At 39.1% G+C, this 19,909-nt stretch overlaps 2 protein-coding genes across 3 annotated transcripts; both read right to left on the bottom strand.

Moving 5' to 3' along the window:
- Positions 1–993: 993 nt before the first annotated feature.
- gss (glutathione synthetase) lies at positions 994–10,512 on the bottom strand. The gene is made up of 13 exons (XM_084098151.1): positions 10,348–10,512; positions 9,456–9,594; positions 8,814–8,959; positions 7,844–7,919; positions 5,944–6,083; positions 5,676–5,792; positions 5,480–5,560; positions 5,179–5,256; positions 3,207–3,276; positions 2,921–3,115; positions 2,296–2,377; positions 2,025–2,214; positions 994–1,360 (listed from the first exon to the last, which is right to left on the bottom strand). The coding sequence occupies exons 2-13, from the start codon at positions 9,582–9,584 to the stop codon at positions 1,237–1,239; spliced, it is 1,428 nt and encodes a 475-aa protein (XP_083954277.1). The 5' UTR covers positions 9,585–9,594; positions 10,348–10,512; the 3' UTR covers positions 994–1,236.
- Positions 10,513–11,221: 709 nt separating this feature from the next.
- Positions 11,222–18,532, bottom strand: birc7 (baculoviral IAP repeat containing 7). Of its 2 annotated transcripts, XM_084099990.1 has the most exons (7): positions 17,882–18,532; positions 16,900–16,999; positions 16,665–16,746; positions 16,533–16,572; positions 14,217–14,429; positions 12,235–12,288; positions 11,222–12,078 (listed from the first exon to the last, which is right to left on the bottom strand). In XM_084099990.1, the coding sequence occupies exons 1-7, from the start codon at positions 18,423–18,425 to the stop codon at positions 11,876–11,878; spliced, it is 1,236 nt and encodes a 411-aa protein (XP_083956116.1). In that variant the 5' UTR covers positions 18,426–18,532; the 3' UTR covers positions 11,222–11,875. The 2 variants fall into 2 exon arrangements, with proteins under 2 accessions (XP_083956116.1, XP_083956117.1); XM_084099991.1 differs by lacking the exon at positions 12,235–12,288 and having other exon boundaries at positions 17,882–18,524.
- Between the last annotated feature and the right edge of the window lie 1,377 nt (positions 18,533–19,909).

Raw genomic sequence — 19,909 nt, 5'->3', positions numbered from 1 at the left:
TTGGAACCATTATTGTTTTTCGGAAGTTGACAGTGACAGTTGAGTGAATGAACGAGAGGATGGAGGTTTTTCCGGTGTTGACTTCGTTTGGTTGGTTGGTTGGTGATGAGAGTGTGATTTCTTGTGGCTGTAATGTGGAGATTGAAATAAACATGGATTTCAGAAAGATGTTTAAGTGGAATTAGATTTTTTTCTTTATTTGTGAATGCTAAAAATAATCTCCAGTAAATGGTTCTAGAACATCTTAATCAATGATTTTTGTAACATTTCGTTAAAATTACATAATGTTTGGTTCAAAAGTTTGGTTGGTAATGTTTTTGAAGTACGTTTCTTTACGCTCACTGAGACTGCATTCATTTGATGAAACAGTGTACAGTAAAAACAGTAATATTGTGAAAATATTATGATTCATAATAAGTTTTCTATGTTAATATATTTTAAAATGCAATTTATTCCTGTGATCAAATCTGAATTTTTGGCATCATTACTCCAGTCTTCAGCGTCAATCCGTGTATCATTCGTTCAGTCGTTTTTTAGATTTCATATTGAAAGTAGAAAAATGAGAAAAGGGTACATTTTTCGGTTTTTAATTTAAAAGAAAAACAAGAATTCAGCTTGATTTTTCGTTCTGAGGTAGGGGCGTTTCATTCCCGCCCATGTGTAGAAATCGAAATTGAAAATTTTCAAATTTTTCTACTTTAAGTATGAAATACAAAAAAACGACTGAATGAATGATACACGGATTAGCGTCACATGATCCTTCAGAAATCCTTCTAACATTCTGATTTTCTGCTCAAGAAACATGTCTTCTTATTATCAATGTTGAAAACAGTTGTGCTGCAATTCAGCTTTAACTAGCTTTAACTTTCATAATCATTATCATCAACTACTATCTGATTGTTTGACCATAAATGCTGGTTACAATGGAAAGTTACCAGTGTGGTTTAATAAAATCAGTTACCAATTTATGTAACTGAAAAAAGAAACATGTCGTTGAAAAAAATATTTTATAAAACAACTGAATCACACACTCCAACAAATTAATCCTTGAATGAGGTATTAAACATGTACACAAAATCAGCGGTTCAGTCATAAGGTTCCCCATTGATCGACACTACGGCATCTTTAGGGAATATTCAACACTAATCTCAGATAAAACAGATGCCAGACAGAGAAGGACTCATGGGAAGTCAGTGGTATGTGATTCTCCTCCGGTCCAGTGTGTGGTGCTGTAGTTCAGACCAGCAGTGGGTTGTCCAGCACTGCTACTCCTGCAGCAACGCCCCCATCAGCGTGCTCAGAGCTCTTGGTCCTCAGCAGGTGGCCCACACATTCATTAAACACCATGTCTTTGCCTTTCCTGTGTGTGTGAAAAAGATGCAGTGATTTGCTGTGACACTGGGCCCTATTTTAACGGTCTAAGCACATGGTCTAAAAGGGTTGTCCCAATTCTCTTAATGAGTAATGGGTGTGTTTTTGGCGTAATGTGGAATAAACCAATCAAGAGTCTCATCTCCCATTCCCTTTAAAAGCCAGTTGCGCTTGCGCCATGGCGGATTCGCTATTTAAATGGCGGAATTTGCAAGCGGAAAAACTGAACGCTTCTCTGGCGAGGAATTGGATCTTCTCCGTTAAAGTGCGCAAGCAGACCATCTATGGGACAAAGCATGCGTTGTGCACCCGCCTATAGGCGCATATTACTAATGTGCTCTTTAAATAACAAAAAAAATATTGCGCCATTGACTTTAGACCAGGTTTCAGTTGGTCAATGGCGCAGTCTATTTCTGTTGCCTCAAAATAACAACGCGCCAACAATGCGCCAGAACACACCTCGTTTTCAGACCAGCACGCCCATGGGCGCACAAATGCATTTGCTATTTAAACAACATGGCGCAGGATGTGAAAATGATAACTGCGTCGGGCTGAAACTAGCAAAACACACTTGCGTCGCGCCTGGCGCTGCATTGTATGATAGGGCCCTGTGTTTTTAAGATGTATGTGTTTTGTTGAAGCACTGATCCCACCTGACATACGCTCCGAACGCGCCCAGTTCACTCAGACAGGAGTTCGGTCTCAGAGGAGCTCCGGGCCGGAGCAGGTAGTTCTGGACCGGGACGGGCTGGATCTTGTCCATCAGGATGTAGGCTGTCCTCTCAGTGGAGTTCTTCAGGTTCTCCAGCACCTCACAGATCTCACTGCCGTAAATGTTGTTGCCTGCGACATAGGAAAGCTCTGAGCAAGTGTTTGTGATATATATGTGAGCGAGTACACAGGACATGACTTGTGAATACCCACCTCCTCCCTCCCTCTGAGGTTTCAGCACATACTGATCAGGATTGGCCAAAGCCATTGCTACCGTTTTATCACCGTCTTCTCCCTATGGAAAGACAGGTCGACCAATTAAAATCGGTTTCATAAAAATAAATTTAAAAATACCGTTGAGTAGTCAACAGTGGGACTCAATCCTGCTTCTGACGTTCAAACTTTCTAAAAGTTTAGTTCCTAACAAGGTTAGCATATCATTATAATAAAATAATAATAAAAATAAACTTTTATGTCATTGACCGCGGGTTTATGATAGCGATTCCTGTGTAAATACAGATGTGGCATCTTTCCATAAATCTCTATATTGTGGTGTCACATGAGATATGAGACATATATGTTGAGCGTGTCAAAACAATGGCCAATCAGAGGTGTTTAAGAATTTGTTCAACAGCGCTCAGAATGCTAGAGGGAAATGCTGGTATCGTCATTTTTAAATTTCAGTACTTTTTGACGACACTACTTTGAGTGTTTTGTTGATTCATTGACTCCTGTATAAGAGTTTGGTTGAGGTGCTTCATTAGAGTTGGATGTGATCATAGGGTCTGTCTTCTCAAGCAGGATTCAGCACCCCACGTCTACAGTGTTGCTCCTCTACCATGTCCAGGGTGTACAGCCCAGCAAAAGTGGCCCGAATCTGAGCAACTGCTTCAGGTTCGTCAGGGAAGAAGCGCTCCAGAACCCCCGGCCGGGCCAATTCCTGCTGCACCTTCTTAGTTCCAGTGAGATGGGTGCTGATGTCGGGACACTTCACCGACAGAGAGCGCTCCATCATCAGACGGGCCTCCCAGCTCTGAAACATACGGGTTTATTCACACTCAACACTCAAAACTGATCACACCACATACATTTCTGAGAATGTCCATACATTTCCATGTCCTCACCCGCTCTGAGGTGTAGTTTTGGGGCATGTATCCGTTACGGAAGTAAACAATGGCTATCTCACGGCCATCTCTGCAGGAATTGAAAAATAAGACCTTTATTGACATGTTTGTGAGTTGACAACATTTCAATCTTGAAGTTGGAAAAAATAGTCATGTAAATGTTTTGACTAGGGGTGTAACAATACCCTCATGTCACGATTCGATACATATCACGATACGATATTATTGCGATACTCCAAGACATATGATAAAAAGTTAAAGGGTCACGACACCCCCCTCTTTCAGCTCAAGTCTAGCTCACAATCTTTTTGAAAAATGCAACTTAATTGGGCGTGGTGGCTGTGAGAAGAAAGGAGGGGAGTGGGTGTGGTATGGCACGGCAGGGGAGAGGGGGGACTGTCATCGCCAGTGGCCCATGCATATCGACTGTCACTAAAAATCAGTGGTAAAACGTGAGGAAATGTTAGATTTGTTTATAGCTGGCAAAGTTATAGTCTAATGAAATACACTGACACCTTATAATTGTATTTAAAACATATAAATGCACATGTATATGTATAATTATGTCATTATAAAATATATATTTGTTTATATACACACTATAAATGCATATATTTGAAAATAAAAAAAATTTTGCTTAAAAAAAAAAAGTTCCGTACATAGCCATCTACGCGCCCCCTAAACCCACATAATAAAGATGGACAGTGACATAGAAATTTGCACAAATTAAGCATATGTTCCATACAATTTTGAGGTATTATCGAAATATCTAAATTTTAATAACGAGTGATTATTTAACAAAAGGCAAGTAAAACGGTCAGGGTTACATTTTTGACACACACACACACACACCTCTGAAGTGATAGAAAAGTCCTCGGGACCGCATCACTCGCAAGACGAAACCTGCATTGGTGTACAAGGCCGAAGTCCACCATTCTCCCGTTGAATGGTTGCTACACACACATAGTTTAGAAGTGTCCGTGGTTGATGGCCAACCAGCCGCCCGCAGTCAGAGTCCATCCCGGGCAGCATCGCGAGGAAAGATGCACTGGAACTTTTGCACCACGAAAACAAACGCGCGTCCCATCATTACCTCTCTCATCTAGTACGCGATAGGCGATATCATAGTTTGACATGTCTGTCATTGGAAAGATCCACGTGGTGTCATGGATAATTAATAGAAAGTGTCTTCTCATTGGATAAAAAACTCAGTCTCATTAATAATTATGAGACACAGATGAGTCATCAGAGTACTATAGTGACGTGGACACGATGAAGATTTTAAACCCGGAAGACGAAAATAGCGGAAAAAAACTAAAATTTAACCATTTTCCCCCTACTATTAAATCTAACAGATGCTAACTTTGTCTTCAACGGTGTTCAACACACATACCTCTGTTAAAATCTCAGAAATTTTGGTTTAGGGTGTCATGACCCTTTAACAAAAAATGCTAAATTTGGTATAACATGTTGGTGTAAATGAATAGGCTTGGAACTGGTGATGATAACCCAATGCACAGGACAATATTGACACCAGATTAAAAATATTCATGATTCTGAAATTGAAAATACAGAATTATTTTAGACGAATATGGTTGCATTGTCACTCACTAGATATATTTAAAATAACGTAGGCCACTTTTTACTGGTAACATAAGACATTTGGCATTATCAGGAGTCACAAATATCCCCCCATTGCATTATTATACATTATATTCAACATTATATAATGTAGCACTGACACCAAAACTCTGAAAACTTGTTTTTTTATATATTTTTATATAAATAAAAATATATATTTTTTATATATAATTATATATATTTTTATAGCATTTTTATATTGCGATATATTATGACGGTATATTGTTACACCCCTAGTTTTGACTAAACATTGCTCTCAAGTGCTCTACAATGCTAATATTAATGTGTTGGACAGATGAGAAATGTGTGATACTGAATCACAATCACTCACACAAAGAGCCTCTTGCTCTGATCCAGAGATCCGGTTCTGCAAACATCTTCAAACCGTCTTCTTATTACCGGAATATTTCTGAACATATAACACAACAGATCATCACTTTTGGCCCTATAAAAGATGCTTTGCTTCACAAACACCACTAATTAACATGTATTATTAATAACAGGCAGTGGAATACGTATAGACATTACGTACATGTTGCTCACGACAGTACTTACTAATGTAGTTACATAGTAACTAATGTAAAATAGCTCGACAATGAATTCTGATTATAGCAAACTATCTGACTACATACCTTTTCCACAGCTCATTCTCTACGTATCGATGGTCATAAATATTCCTCTGAACATCCTCGACCAGAAACATAACCACAGCCCTGTAAGGAACAACATCAGCTGTAAATAAATCCAGCCTTGGTGAGCAGAAGAGACTTCATTCGACAGCATTGAAAAGTCTCACGAGCTGTTTGTCCAACTCAGTGTTTAACACACCTCTCAGATCCATAGAGCTGCCAGGCCTTGGCCAAACCTCTCGCCAGACCCGCTGCTGGGTTGTTGTCCAGAACACGATCACACTCCTCTGGCAGGTTTGCGACCTTCAGAATGTGTCTTACAGGATTGAGAAACAGTTGATCACAGCACTGACGACAAACATCATTCAGTTATAAACCAGTGCATCGTTTTAGTACACAATCTCCTCTAGCGGAGTTACTTATTAGAGCTGTTCGGAGAGTCAATTGACCACTTTGCTCAGACTTACCGATGGACATCTGGTGTCCGTGAAGCAAGACCGCCAAAACTAGCAGCAATAGTGTTGATTTCAATCTGCTTTAGAGACGTCCCGCCGCCTGGTCTGTGGTCCAACATGTAATCAGAGCGATTCAGGCCCAGCACTATTGACTTGGGGAACACATGAGCCACTGTATAGTTTAAATATATGTATCTAAAGAACATGTGCAATTAGGTTATTAATGTTACGTTTATATGAAGTCGGCTGTACAACATCTATAATAGAACATGAACAGAGAAGTAAAAGTTTCTAATGTGTAACATGGTAGTTTAAAGGAGACATATCATGCTTTTAAATTGTTCCTTTTTACATATAAATCATACATTTGTAGTCTATATAAGCGGAACTGCAATGTTGGGTCTGAATTCCTCATTATTATAGCTCCACAGGCCCCTTTTCTGATGTGCATCTGAGAGCAACTCGTTTTGGTGCGGTCTCTTTAAATACAATTGATGGTGCGTTCAAGTCATCTCGTATAGATCGTATTTACGAGTTGAACACACTTGAACGCCACCACAATGTCGTAAATACCAGTGGGGAGCTCGGGATTTTCTCTAAGCTCCGATCTTTACGAGTTGGGGGCGTGTCAGTGATTAACATGGCGGAATACACAATACATAAAGGTATTTAGCTGTGATATTGTCAGGCTTTTCTATTAACAGCTCAGTTAGCTAATCGCCAACACAGAATATGATAGTATTATAATATAACAATGCAACATGTAACGATGTGTTGGCATTGGCTTCATAAATTAATTAAAAACATAAAAATACAAAGTAGGCCTACACCTGATACACATTTCTTTGTTTTTTATTTTCTAGAACAAGAGTTTAAGAACCTTACTGTATTTTTGTGTAATTAATTAAGAGAAAGTAGCCTACTCCGCCATTTTGCTCCGACGAAAGTGACTTGAACGCACATGCCGTTATAAGCACGACTTCCCACCTCGTACGTACGAACTTCCCAGGAGGACTTGAACGCACCATGAGACACTTCATACCCCGCCCACACTCGGTTCAACTCCACCCCGTTCGGCCATTTTTGTAGTTTGATAGCAGAGATACGATTATCTAGCGGCACAGAAACGTTTTATTCACACGTTATTAACAAAATGTCAACAACGGAAGACTTGTCCAGCCAGCCTTACATGTTCGAGCCAGAGTCGGAGCAGGAGCGAGATGAAAATGAAGACGACGAACCTGCAGAACAACGTCTTCATATGGATGTATCGCAATGGTGTGTTACTGTATTTACACATGAAACTTTGATCTTCCGACCTTTTACCACCGTGTCGATTTATTTTGATTAATATGTGCGAGGGAGAGAGAGCAAGACAGCGTCTAGTTTGGAGACGGTGAAGTCTTGTTTACACTTTCGCCTGGCTCTGAAGAGAGAGAGTGAGCGCGCGCGCGACCGGGTCTCTCTCTCTGCTCGTTCTTTCAGTTAAACATGCGTCCTGTAACAAGCGCGGCAGTTCATCAACCGAACATTTTAACTTACCCTCTCGTAACTTCTGCATCCTTTAGCTTGGACTACAAAATTGCAGCGAGAAATAAAAATGGCGGATTGCTAGAAGTGTTGGGCCGGAAGTCAATGTCCTTATTTGGCAGTTCCGCTGCAAATACTGTGACGTAATAGTTCAAAAAACGTCATAGATAACAGAAAAATCGGAACAGGTTGAAAAATATGACCAAAACAGAATATAAAGATATCAACGAAGCACCTGAAGAGAATAATTTCATATTTTCTGTACTTCTAAACACTCCAAATATACAACAAAATGCATTTAAGGGCTAAAAAAGTGCATTTGGCATGATATGTCCCCTTTAAAAAAAAAATGAATCAACAAACTGCTGGTAAATTATTATACCTGGGGTAGATGTTCCTGTTGAACTTGTTTGTATATGCTGAAAAGTCTGGCTGTAAAATCGTCAACTTTGATAGTGCTGTTGAAGAATAAATAAATAAATATTAAATTACATTACATTACATTAACAGGTTTTTAAAAAACTGCCATTGTTTGGACGGACAGATTGTCCTCGTGCCATTTGCAGAGTCGGTGTTACAGTTTCATGATTTCACAAACAATCAGAGCAATATTGTGATTGTCTCTGCATATTAAGATATAAGGTGATAGGATAAGGAGAACAAGATAGGAGAAAATACAACATTAATTTTAAATAACACCATTAAAATGTATAACTATATTAGCTAGCATGAACTAATAATGAACTGCACTTATACAGCATTTATTATTCTTTGTTAATGTTAATTTCAACATTTACTAATACTTTATTAAAATCTTGTTAACATTAGTTAATGCACTGTGAACTAACATGAACAGACAGTGAACAGCGTGATTACTGACAAAATTGTCATTTGTCATTAAACTAATCCTTTAACTAAAGTTAACAAAGATTAACACATACAGTAACTAATGTATTGCTTATGGTTAGTTCATGTTAGCTAATATATGAACTAATGTTAACTAATGAACCTTATTGTAAAGTTTAACCATGTACAAAGAAAAAGGATTCTCAATTAGCAATTAAACAGGGCAAAGCTTCCTTAAAACAACTCTTTGGCCTAAAATATTTTCTTGAATTATTAACTTAAAATCTCACATTTACATGTTCACAAATCTCTGATGTCAGTAATGCATGAAATGCAGGTAAAAATTAAATATTTATTATTTTTTTAGTGTTTTATATTGATATTCTTTTATTTATTTGTTGCGATTTTACATTTTTATGATTTAATTAATTATTAGATTTATCAACCCACAAATTTATTTATTTATTAATTTAGTAAATCCCAACAATAGAGCAATTGTATCATACCTGGCCAGAGTTTCTTCTAGAAAGGTGGGATCTTGGCTCACCCGGTCCACCAACCGGTTAAAATGTGTCTGTACTGCCAGTGCCTGATGAAAGAGTGCTGCGGGCACCGGTGTGGGGAACAGCGTGATCGGTGCATAACTCACCACCTGTCAACAAACACACATTTATTTGGGCATGTATGGACACCAGCAGAGCCCTTCAGTCACTCCTGATTCTCTGAGCGAGGGCTCTCTGCTCGGCATCGACTCAACGGGGCAGAACTAACTCTCCATAATCCAGAAACAAAACACCACCGTAGGACAAACAGAATTCCAGACGTGGCTGTGAATCAACTGCAAACTCTGTGACGAGTGTCAGTCTGTGTTTCAATGCTAATGCTCATTTGAAATCAACTTTGCCTGTATTTATGGAATAATTGGCTATCTAGGAGTCTTGGTTAGATCTGGGTTAAGTCTACAGTTCCACCTTACATGAACGGGAAAAGAGACTGTCGCTGCCTTTATAGTGGCATGAGTTTCATTACTTTACTGTAGCTCGATTTGCAATGCAAAACTGTCCTCTGTGGGGTTTTGCAGCTTGGATGATGTGTAAATGACTAAATGACATTTCTTTCAAGCACATGAAACAATGACGTGCACTTACTTCAGGAGAGTTTGGCATTTCTTTGGTCCGCATCAACACCCCATGTAAAAGCGCTGTGTCTTTTGCGATCTCTTCTATATTTTTGATCAGGTTTTCATCTTTCAGGACATCCTCCAGTTTGACAGACATAGCAGAGAATCTACAATCAGAATGAAACACATTGCAGTCATTACTTATGCATGCCACAGATTTTCACAAGAAATCTGTATTTTTAGGGAGATACCAACTTTCAGATAGATGTTTTTCTTTTATTGGAAAGATTATATCATGAAATTATAATATCATTTTTTGTTTATGGGTCAATGACATGACGAGCATATTTGTGTGTCCAAGTGCATTAATTCCTTTTAAAATAATTTGATAAATTCATGACATAAATCCCTTTATTCTATAAAACCTATTTAGTATGAATTCATTTTTACTGGTAAAAACTGCTCATTTCAAGTATGGGTATCTTAGGTTGATACACTTTTTAAATGTCAGGTGGTACAACTACAGTATATACATACAACTATTTGGTTGTACTGTCTGCCTGACATAAAAACGAATTTAAACACTTTGAAATGTTATTTAACAACTGAAACTTGTTTAAACATTGTTAATTACTCAAGAATAAGCTTTGCATCCGTTTTAACCTTTATTTGTCAATGAATCGTATATTATTAAACTTCCATTCCTCGGACTTTGTACTGGTGAGAAAAGGGAAGTGGCTTTAGAGACTCGCAGATGAATGAATGAGACTGTACTCAACATAACCCGCTGCTGCAGTGATGCAATGATCAGAAACCTGTACTCATCATGACACGGCACAACTGCACTAACTCTTACAGACAGACACACACTACATGTCAACACTAGCTCGTGTCTCCGTTGAGTTATGGCATAACGTTACCTGATGTTCGCGGGCCACTCCCGTGGCACTGAAGCTCCTTGTTTACAGTGGGTCTGTATAATATTTAGGCTCAGGTTGAGGTCAGACTGGCAATCATGTGAAGTGTTTCAGTCGTGCTGCTAACTGTGTGGTGGAGTTCCTGTTCGGCTCGTACACAATAACAGTATCCAATCAGTGAACAGAACGCTGATGACGGCGCTGTCCACGTGCGCGCGCAGCACGAGGCTTCTACTTCTTCTTCTTCAATGATTTTTAACGGAAGCTTGCATACTTTATGTTTCAGCGTCATACAGAAACGTTGTCGTTCTTTCTTTTTGAACGTGCTGTAAAACAAGGAATGGGAAACCAAAAAAACAGGATAAAAAAAAAAAACGGGGAAGTCTGGTCATCCTAGCTTTATAGTTTAGAACCCAATCTCTGGCATTTATAGGGCTGCGGCTGCAACCATTCACGAGGTCGATAATGAAACGATGAATCGCACGGAAATCTCCACCAGTTAGATCGATTTACAGCAGTAAATAACGCCAGAAATGCTTTTGAAACACTGCTTCATGAAGCCTTCATTGGTTGTTTTCAGTGTTTTGGAGCGCGGTACAAATATATATTACACAGATACTATTTGATGGTTTGTAGATTGCATTTAATAGCTTACACTTTCAAGAAAGTGGTTTGTAAAAGAAAAAAAAATGTTTTGTTGCAGTTACAGAAGTTTGACCAGCAGGGGGCGTGCGGTGCTACGAGTTTCGATGAGATCAGTTTGTTCATCACTAAAGTTGAGCTGAAATCTATTCTAAACCACTGGTACTTCACAACTACTGCTAGGGTCACCCTAGTCTAGTGAGTAATATATAACAGAAGCAGAGCTTAGACAAAGTGCAATGCAAATCATTTTTATTCATGAAAATATAAGTGCAATCTGTTAATACACTGATAATAAAATAATATTATTATACAATATGATCTCTTATAAATTCCATTTTATATGTTTTTAAGATTTAAAAAAAAAAAGAAGCTGTTTACTTTGTCATGACACAAAATCAACCTGTTGTCCAGAACTTGATGTATAGTGGGATCCAAAAGATTTAAAATCCAATTTAAACCTGAAAATTATCAGGTTTTAGGATTTCCATTACATGAAATCATCAAGATCCTGTACTTTTTTTTTCTTTTTTTTTCTTTTTTTAGATCACAAATCAAATAAGTAAATTTTTGTGCAGATGGTCAGATGTTCTAACAGATGAAGTGATGTTGTAATTCAATCAAGGGGGAAAAAAAAAACTAAATATAACACATTCTGAAATTCATGTTAATGTTTCATATTGCAACTTTTGGAGCCCTGTAGCTTTAATATATAGCTGAATATCAAGCAATATGTCTTTTTAAAGAACACTTGTGCTGATTTGGAAGCTGACTACACCATTTGTATAGTATTTTTCAGCATGACATATTCTTTAAAAACTCTGCAGTACGGTTCTTGCTAATGACACAGTAGTGGAACAGAGTGTGTTGCTGTGTATGTGTTTGCGCTTCAGGACATGAACGCACGCACACTTCCCCGAATGACCGCTCTGCATATGGGGCAGTGGCGCAGACTGGCTGCGCAGTCGGTGCAGACGACCAGATGACCACAGGGGATGAAGACCATGGAGACGAGTTTGTCCATGCACACCTTACAGGTCCTCTCTTCCTGAAGCTGTCTCAGCTGTTCCTCGGGACTCAGATCGGATCGCACTGAAAAACACAAATACACTGACATTTCAACTCAACCTGGGTCAATTAAGATGATTGATTGTGCGATCTGTTCCATCCCAGAGGCTAGATAGAGAGAAGATACACACACACACACACACACACACACAAGTGCAATGAGAGCATGTTAATATGGACCTTTCTCCCTGACTGAGACCGGCGTTCTTGACGTTCTCGGACTCTCCACAGTCTCTGAGGGAACAAACCATCCATACATTAGAGGAGCGAACGGCACACATCATTTTATTACATTTCTTTTTTAATCAGAAACACATGGCTATCAATATACAGTAATGTGCAAAAGTCTTAGGGACGTTAGTATTTTCACCAAAAAAAAGCCAGGTATTTATATCTTTAACTGTAGTGTGTCAGTAGAAAATGTCAGTTTACATTTCCAAACATTGCTTTTGCCATTAATAATCCAGTGAGATTTTTGTCTGACAACAGCCGATATGATCTGATCTCATCATCATCTGTCTGTCTGTGATTGCATGAAGAAACAGAAAAACTGAGACAGACTAAATCCAGAAGGCAACGTCTCCAAGACTCTTGAAGAAACCTACCTTGCGTACTAGTTCACACAATAACATTTTTAATTCTGTCATTACTTACTAACTCTCAAGTCACTTCAAACCATACGTATACAAACACAAGGTGCGGGCGGAATGGAAAAGAAGCCATTATTTAAAAGCATCTTATCTTGACATTGTTTATGGCCACAGTTCATGCAAGAAAAAAGGCGCGGAGCAATGCTTTAATCAAATATGTCCATCTAGTACTTGTTTACATAGAAAAAACATTAAAATTAGCACAGTGGAACCTAAAAGGCTAATTTTGTGCACAGAACACTTGAAAAAAATGACACAAATCGCATTGAGGATTTTGACGATAGCTTTGCGTACCCAGCTAACAAAAATGTTTTAAAAATGTTTTGCTAACGTTCCCATTAAAGGAACACGCCGACTTTTTGGGACTTTAGCTTATTCACCGTATCCCCCAGAGTTAGACAAGTCCATACATACCCTTCTCATCTACGTGCGTGCCGTAACTCTGTCTGACGCACCCACCGCTAGCCTAGCTTAGCACAAAGACTGGAGGTAAATGGCTCCAGCTAGCACACTGCTCCCAATAAGTGACAAAATAACACCAACACTTTCCTATTTACATGTTGTGATTTGTATAGTCACAGCGTGTACAAATAACAAGGTCACATGAGACACAACCATCTTCTAACCGTATACATACTGGGAACTATAATCTCAGAAGGTGAAGCACTGCTACTTGGGCGGAGTGATTTTGTCACTTATTGGGAGCAGTATGCTAGCTGGAGCCGTTTACCTCCAGTCTTTGTGCTAAGCTAGGCTAGCGGTGGGTGCGTCAGACAGAGTTACGGCACGCGCGGAGATGAAAAGGGTATGTATGGATTTATCTAACTCTGGGGGATACGGTGAATAAGCTTAAGTCCCAAAAAGTCGGCATGTTCCTTTAAGTTACGAATGGTATTTAGTGCTGTCAAATCAATTAACATATATATGTACACACTTAAATTATATAAACACTAACTTTTATGTTAGATGCGATTAATCGCAATTAATCGATTTGACAGACTTAATGTTTTCTGAATGTTCATAACGGCATTTTTTTTTATGTTTAAAAAACTTTTTCCCCTTGGTTATGCAGATTTTAGAGAAAACATTATGTGAATGTTACTTTTGAATGTTCTCTGAATGGTCAGAAACAAGAAGTTAGTAACGTTTAAAAAATGTTAGACAAACATCTGACGTTTCAGAAAAAAAGTGTTTCATGAAGGATGTATAAATGCTCAATCTCAATGCTCTATTAACGTTACTGGAGAGAACCTTGCCAGAACGCTCTGAGAACGTTCCCTGTGAGGGTCACTGCCATTATATGAACATCTGCAAGCTGAATTTCATTTTTATTCCTCCTTTTGTGGTCCAAAAAAGAAAGAAGGGCATGTGGCATTAAAACAACACCAGGGTAAATAGTACATAATGACTGAATTTTCATTTACAGATGAACAATGCCTTTAAATAATGAAAACATAATGTTCTGAAATATAGGTTTGTTCTGTTTTGAATGAGGGGTGAGTTTGCAAACACCTGGTCTGGGCTCCCCGGTCTGCCTCTCCTCCTCCTCGGCCTGCAGGACGTCGGTCACCAGGTCAGACACTGAGGTGTAGTGTGAGCCGGTCAGTAAGAAGCGTGACTGTACCAGACTCTCCACTAGAGAGCGCTGGAAGCCCATCTGCAGCACCGCCTGCACCACAGGAGACAACATGGCCGCCGCCACTGAGCTCTGCCCACCCAACACCTCTGCCAGCAGGAACACAGACATGCCAAACGGGTCTTTAAGGGTGTAGTCGTTTGCTTAATGCGATAAAAATGTTCAAAAAAGGGTCTTTTCTTGGTCCTCGCAAGTAGAAGTATAAGCAGAGCTTGGGTGTTCAAGATATTATTCACACTCTTGGTTCTATACAAAACCTTGAAGGGTTCTGTCATGCGTAGATTGAATCTTTTTATGGATTTAGTTTTCATTTATTCCTTTGGGTTAATACAATTTTATGAATTAAACAGCTTGTAAACATACTTTATCACTAGAAAAATTTGAAATAACCCATTAAACATGAAAGTATTATGCAGTCTTTTCTCCTTTCTTCTAAGAATGAGAGCAAAATATTGCCGCAGGTCATTTATTCTGTGATTTATGCAAAGAATCAGTTCAGGTATGTTTGTTTGCCAGCAGCTTACAGTGATTTAAAGCTTCAAAAATCACAAAAGAATTTGAAAAGAGTTAGGGTTACACTGATCATTGTTAGTTGAGGACAGAGAAGAAGAGAAGATCATTTGTCTGGGTGAAAAGTAAATTATGAGAGCTGGAACAATAACAACAACTCCTGAGGAATAACATAAAATTTATATAGCAGCATAAAACGCAACCTGATATTATCCTGCTTATTACACGGCTCTTTGCTCCAAAAATAAATACAGGAAATATTGATTTTAATTATTGTTTCCCTGCAGAGAGACAGAACATATGAACTGCTATGTTGGAAACATGGATTTCCAGGACAAGCAGTTTGTTATACTGTGTCATGGACAATGGTTATTATTCAGAAATAACTGACTGCTGAATGCTGTGAATGACCAATCAGAATCAAATATTCCAGAAAGCCGTGTAATAAACACACATAAGAGTGTGTTTATCCATAGAACACAAGCACGACGCACAGCAACAGAACATTTGACGGGACATTAGAATTGCAGACAATACTTAAAATCGGGGGTTTTCAAACGGGGGCCTGTGGACACCCAAGCGACCGCAGGGGGAGCTATGGGCTCTTTGGAAGATTTAAAGTCTAAATTTAAAGTTTTTTGGATTTTAATATAAGAATATGTTAGCCTTAGGCTACTGTTATCTATCAGCTATGTGCTCCAAAACAATGACAAATTCGCATTTAGAAGATATAAGCATCTTCCGCTGATATGGGTCAGTGATTTTGATGACATCACTCTGCACTTCTGCTTCTCATCAGATTTTCTGTCCAATCAAATGCTCTCTAGAATCTGAAGCTCCGCCCCCTACATTATAAATAGCTGCTGAAATCAGTCACTTGTTCACACATTTACCATTTTCTACATGGTGAATGACAGATAGTTCACTATATAGGGGATAGGGAGCGATTCAGACAGTGTAAATATGCTTTCCATTGGGGTGAATGTAGTCTGGTTTCATGTTAGTGAACCACGCAAACGACCGCCGCTCCGGTCCAGAGACACAAGAGCACAGAGCGGAACATATGTGCGAGTCGGTGCAGATCAGAAAACGTATCGGACCCATTTAAATTCTGCACAGAATGCTATTTTAGAATGATATGGAGGAGATTAGGAGTAGAAACGGTTAGAGATTAGGAGGAAACTGCGGCTTTACAGAGCTCAACGGCTCTGGCCGAGCTGTGATATAAACTAAACGCTATTGGCTATTTTAAAAAAGGGGAGGGGCTGTTCAATATGCCCCGCCCTGTCTTCCTGTTTCAGTGGAAATTAAGTCAACACATTGAAAAATCGCTTTCAAAAGTTGATGTTTTCAGGCCCCAAAAGCGCTGTTGTCGTATAAATGAACGGCCAAAACACATACATTTTTTTCTGTTTTTAGTTGAAAACTGTCATGTTAACGGCCCCCTAGGGTGTACATATACAGCCCTCATTTTCATTTTCATTTTTCATTTTCGCCTGCTTTTTTAATTATAAAAAAAACAATTATATTGAAAATAATTGAAATTGTATGTCTAATATCTATTTTGTTTTTGAACACAGTGACTGCCATTATACGTAGCAGGATCATCATATTCAGGGGTCCTAAACATTTGAAAACCCCTGCACTGTTACACCTTTAAAAGAATTGATGGCGTGACTCACCTGATGTAATGTTTCCTGCAGTTGATGACAAAGATCCACCCTTTAAAACAAAATAAAACATTTAAAGCCCATGGCAATCACAGCTGTCAAATTGACCATAAACTGATGGTTAGATGCATCATTATTACTTACCACTCTCTCATTCATGCTGAAGTAAGACTGCTGGATATTGCTCACATATTCCCGTCCTCTGGATTGAAGCAAATATTCACATCTTTGGAAGCACATGATAGAACAAATTAATAATGAGCATTCATGCACTAAAATCAATAAAACATCATCCATTCGTGTTTGTAATTTCACTCTTTAGTACTTTAGTACTTATTTTAATGTGGGATACAAACTTCCTGTTTTAATTAGAACTCACCGTGGAAACCATTTGGCGTGTTCCTCCCAAGGGTCATCACCCGGTTCCCAGTTCCTCAGACCACCATCACAGAAGAAACACTTCACATTGTCACCATGACCTAGGAAAACGACGATCACTTATTACCATCTTCTTAAAAACACTATACTGTATATAAGAGAGTAAAATATATAAAACTGCATAAAATCATATTTGCCATTTCTATTCAGTTTTGAGTTCCAACTAAATGTTCTTTATCAGTAATACATTTAAAGTGGTCAAAAAAAATTAGCATTTTGAAGAGAATGTAATATAAACATATGAACATATTGGCTTTATTTTAATACACTTGACTTTATTTTAAAGGGATAGTTCACCCAAAAATTGAAACTCTGTCATAATTTACTCACCCTCAAGTTGTTCCAAACCTGTATGAGTATCATGTTGAACACAAAAGAAGATATTTTGAAGAATATGGGTAACCAGACAGTTGATGGACCCCATAGTATCTCCCCTCTACTTTTTTTGCTACCGTCAGATGTCTAGTTACCAACATTCTTCAAAATATTTTATTTTGTTTTCAACATGATCCTCATACAGGTTTGGAACAACTTGAGGGTGAGTAAATGATGACAGAGTTTTGGGTGAACTTTCCCTTTAACACAGTTAATCGTATTGTTCTTTAATGAGAGCAAACAATGATATTGCAATTTTGAATGCATATGATTTGTATAAGGAATAGGCAGAAACACTATTGCTTTCAGAATAATGAGCGGCACGCGCTTCACTGCACTGCGCTCGCGGGCTCTCTAGTTCATTCCCTTCATTCACAGCGCGCATGATCTGCCGTGCGCGTGACTGAAAGGGCAGAAAACAGAAGCAAGCAACTAAGTTAAGGTTCGAATCGAAACCACATACATGCACTCATAATGTTCCTGTGAAATTTCATTACAGTTTCATTTCTCAAAGACCAAAGTGGTCCCAAATTTAGTCTGAGACGGACCTGTAAAGAAGAAGCCAGCTCGCGCCAGCGCCTCGGGCTGCACAGATGCTCCTGTGGGCCAGTTGTGGTAACTGGACAACCTGGAGTCCTCGGACTCCATCCCCGGGTAGACCGCCTGGTCGTACTGCACCTGCTCGTCCACGGCCAGCCGCTGAAGTTGACTCAACAGCTGCCCATCCACAGAGTCGGACGAGCCCAGCGGAACATTGCCCACATCCCTGCCCATCATCAAGCCGCACGTGGGGAAGTGCTTCGCGTGCTCCCCCCACGGAGTGTCTCCATGAACCCAGTGCCTCAGGACCCCATCACAGCAGAAGCACTGCACCGTGTCCCCGTATCCCAGATAGTGAAAGCCAGCCCGGGCCAGCTCAGCGGGGCTCACGGGCGCATCTCTGGGCCAGTTAGTGAAAGTCTGGAGTCTTTCCTCCTCACTGCGCATCCCGAGCCGAACCCCTTCATGTCCACCTTCTCCCCTCATCATCCCGCTGCTCGTCTTCCATAACGGGCAGTCCAAGTGAGCTCCAGCTCCCTCTCCGCTGGCCATACAGATACAGCCTATTATTCCCTATCACAGAGCGCCGTGTACTATAGCACACACACTTCCAGAATAAGCAAGCAGTTGTTTACATGATCTGCCCTGTGGCCGAGCCCTGAATAGCAAAATATACAACAGACGCCTTTCATGGTGATTTTCTCTAAATTTCATTTCCCATTTTGTTGATGAGTTAAAAACAACCCAACCGGCAACCCAGCAAGTGGGTTACACATTTTAAAATCACCATGAAATTTAAATTGACCATTTTTATGAAATATATAGTGGCTTTCATTATGATTTATCCGCACACTATTATTATTATTTAATGTAGCTTATGTCCAGTGTTGGGGGTAACTCATTACAAGTAAGTTAGGCTAGCCTAACTTGAGTTATGTAGCCTAATCAGACCTATTCAGGTAAAGTAACGCATTACTTTTTCAATTTACAACAAAATATCTAAGTTACTTTTTCAAATAAGTAACGCTAGTTACTTTTTCACATGTATTGACTGACAGCTCACCTGTCCCCATGTTGAGAGAAATAAAGTGAGAAGGTGTTGTGTGCGCTGTATAAACATGATGGTTATTGTAGTTTTAGAATAAATGTGAACATGCATTTCCTTATCTCACTTGCACGAAATTATAAACTACCTACCTTCTTACATCTATCTATAAATTACAGGAACGTCTGTGTGTGTGTGTGTGTGTGTGTGTGTGCTGTTATTCGCATATCTCTCGAACCGTTAGTCCGATGGATTTCAAACTTGACAGGTGTCACTGCATTACAACAAAAAGTAATGTTACTGTAATACATTATTTTTGTAACGCGTTACTCCCAATGTACATACACCATTTAAAAAATACATAGGCTACTGACTGTTACTAAAACAATCTTTGTCAAATAATACACTTGTTTGTTCACAGTTTTAACATGTTTCCATTTGTTTAATTTCAAGATCTGAGGTGAATTATCCATTGTTGCTTTTACAGCTACAAAGCTGGAGCACTAAATGATATTCAAAGTCACATTTCACGCTTTTAACATTAAATAAAGCTCATAAACAGTAGGCTACCTGAGATTATCATTGCCACACTTTGTATTTGTTGTTCCAGCGCGACGTCGCAGAAAAATAGAAACCGTTTCTAAATTAGAAACGTCGCGTGTCGCCGTCGCGCCTGGTTAGGACAAAAACTCTGGAAAAGATACCTTTTATCGCGTGTCGCGGCTGCGCGTGTAGTTAGGACACGGTGTCACGCTACGGGCGCAGTGCCAGTGCCAAGTTTGACGTTGTTTGGATGAGAAATGCAAAAGATATCGTTAAAAATACCAGTAAAAGAAGCCCCAAGAAGGTTGTGGTTTAAAAATAAAGATTCTGATAATATACACTGTTTACTTCTGAATATTATATTTTATTCACAGCCATCATTTGTAGTAACATAGCATGCTCCCTGAATTCAATGCGTTCACAGTCTCTTTCACGGGCACCAAATCAA

Source organism: Abramis brama (genome assembly GCF_963993115.1).
Source record: "Abramis brama genome assembly, chromosome: 22".
Lineage (NCBI taxonomy): Eukaryota > Metazoa > Chordata > Actinopteri > Cypriniformes > Leuciscidae > Abramis > Abramis brama.
The sequence above is the reverse complement of the archived record's forward strand: the minus strand, read 5'-3'. Positions and strand labels throughout refer to the sequence as shown.

Coding starts and splice junctions, on each gene's coding strand:
- gss (XM_084098151.1), bottom strand. CDS start 9,584: ATGTCTGTCAAACTGGAGGATGTCCTGAAAGATGAAAACCTGATCAAA. Junction 5,561..5,675: donor CAGCTCTATGGATCTGAGAG/GTGTGTTAAACA, acceptor TGTTCCTTACAG/GGCTGTGGTTATGTTTCTGG. Junction 3,116..3,206: donor AAAACTACACCTCAGAGCGG/GTGAGGACATGG, acceptor CGTATGTTTCAG/AGCTGGGAGGCCCGTCTGAT.
- birc7 (XM_084099990.1), bottom strand. CDS start 18,425: ATGGCCAGCGGAGAGGGAGCTGGAGCTCACTTGGACTGCCCGTTATGG. Junction 17,000..17,881: donor AGCTGGCTTCTTCTTTACAG/GTCCGTCTCAGA, acceptor TCGTTTTCCTAG/GTCATGGTGACAATGTGAAG. Junction 14,430..16,532: donor TGCAGGAAACATTACATCAG/GTGAGTCACGCC, acceptor TCCTGCTGGCAG/AGGTGTTGGGTGGGCAGAGC.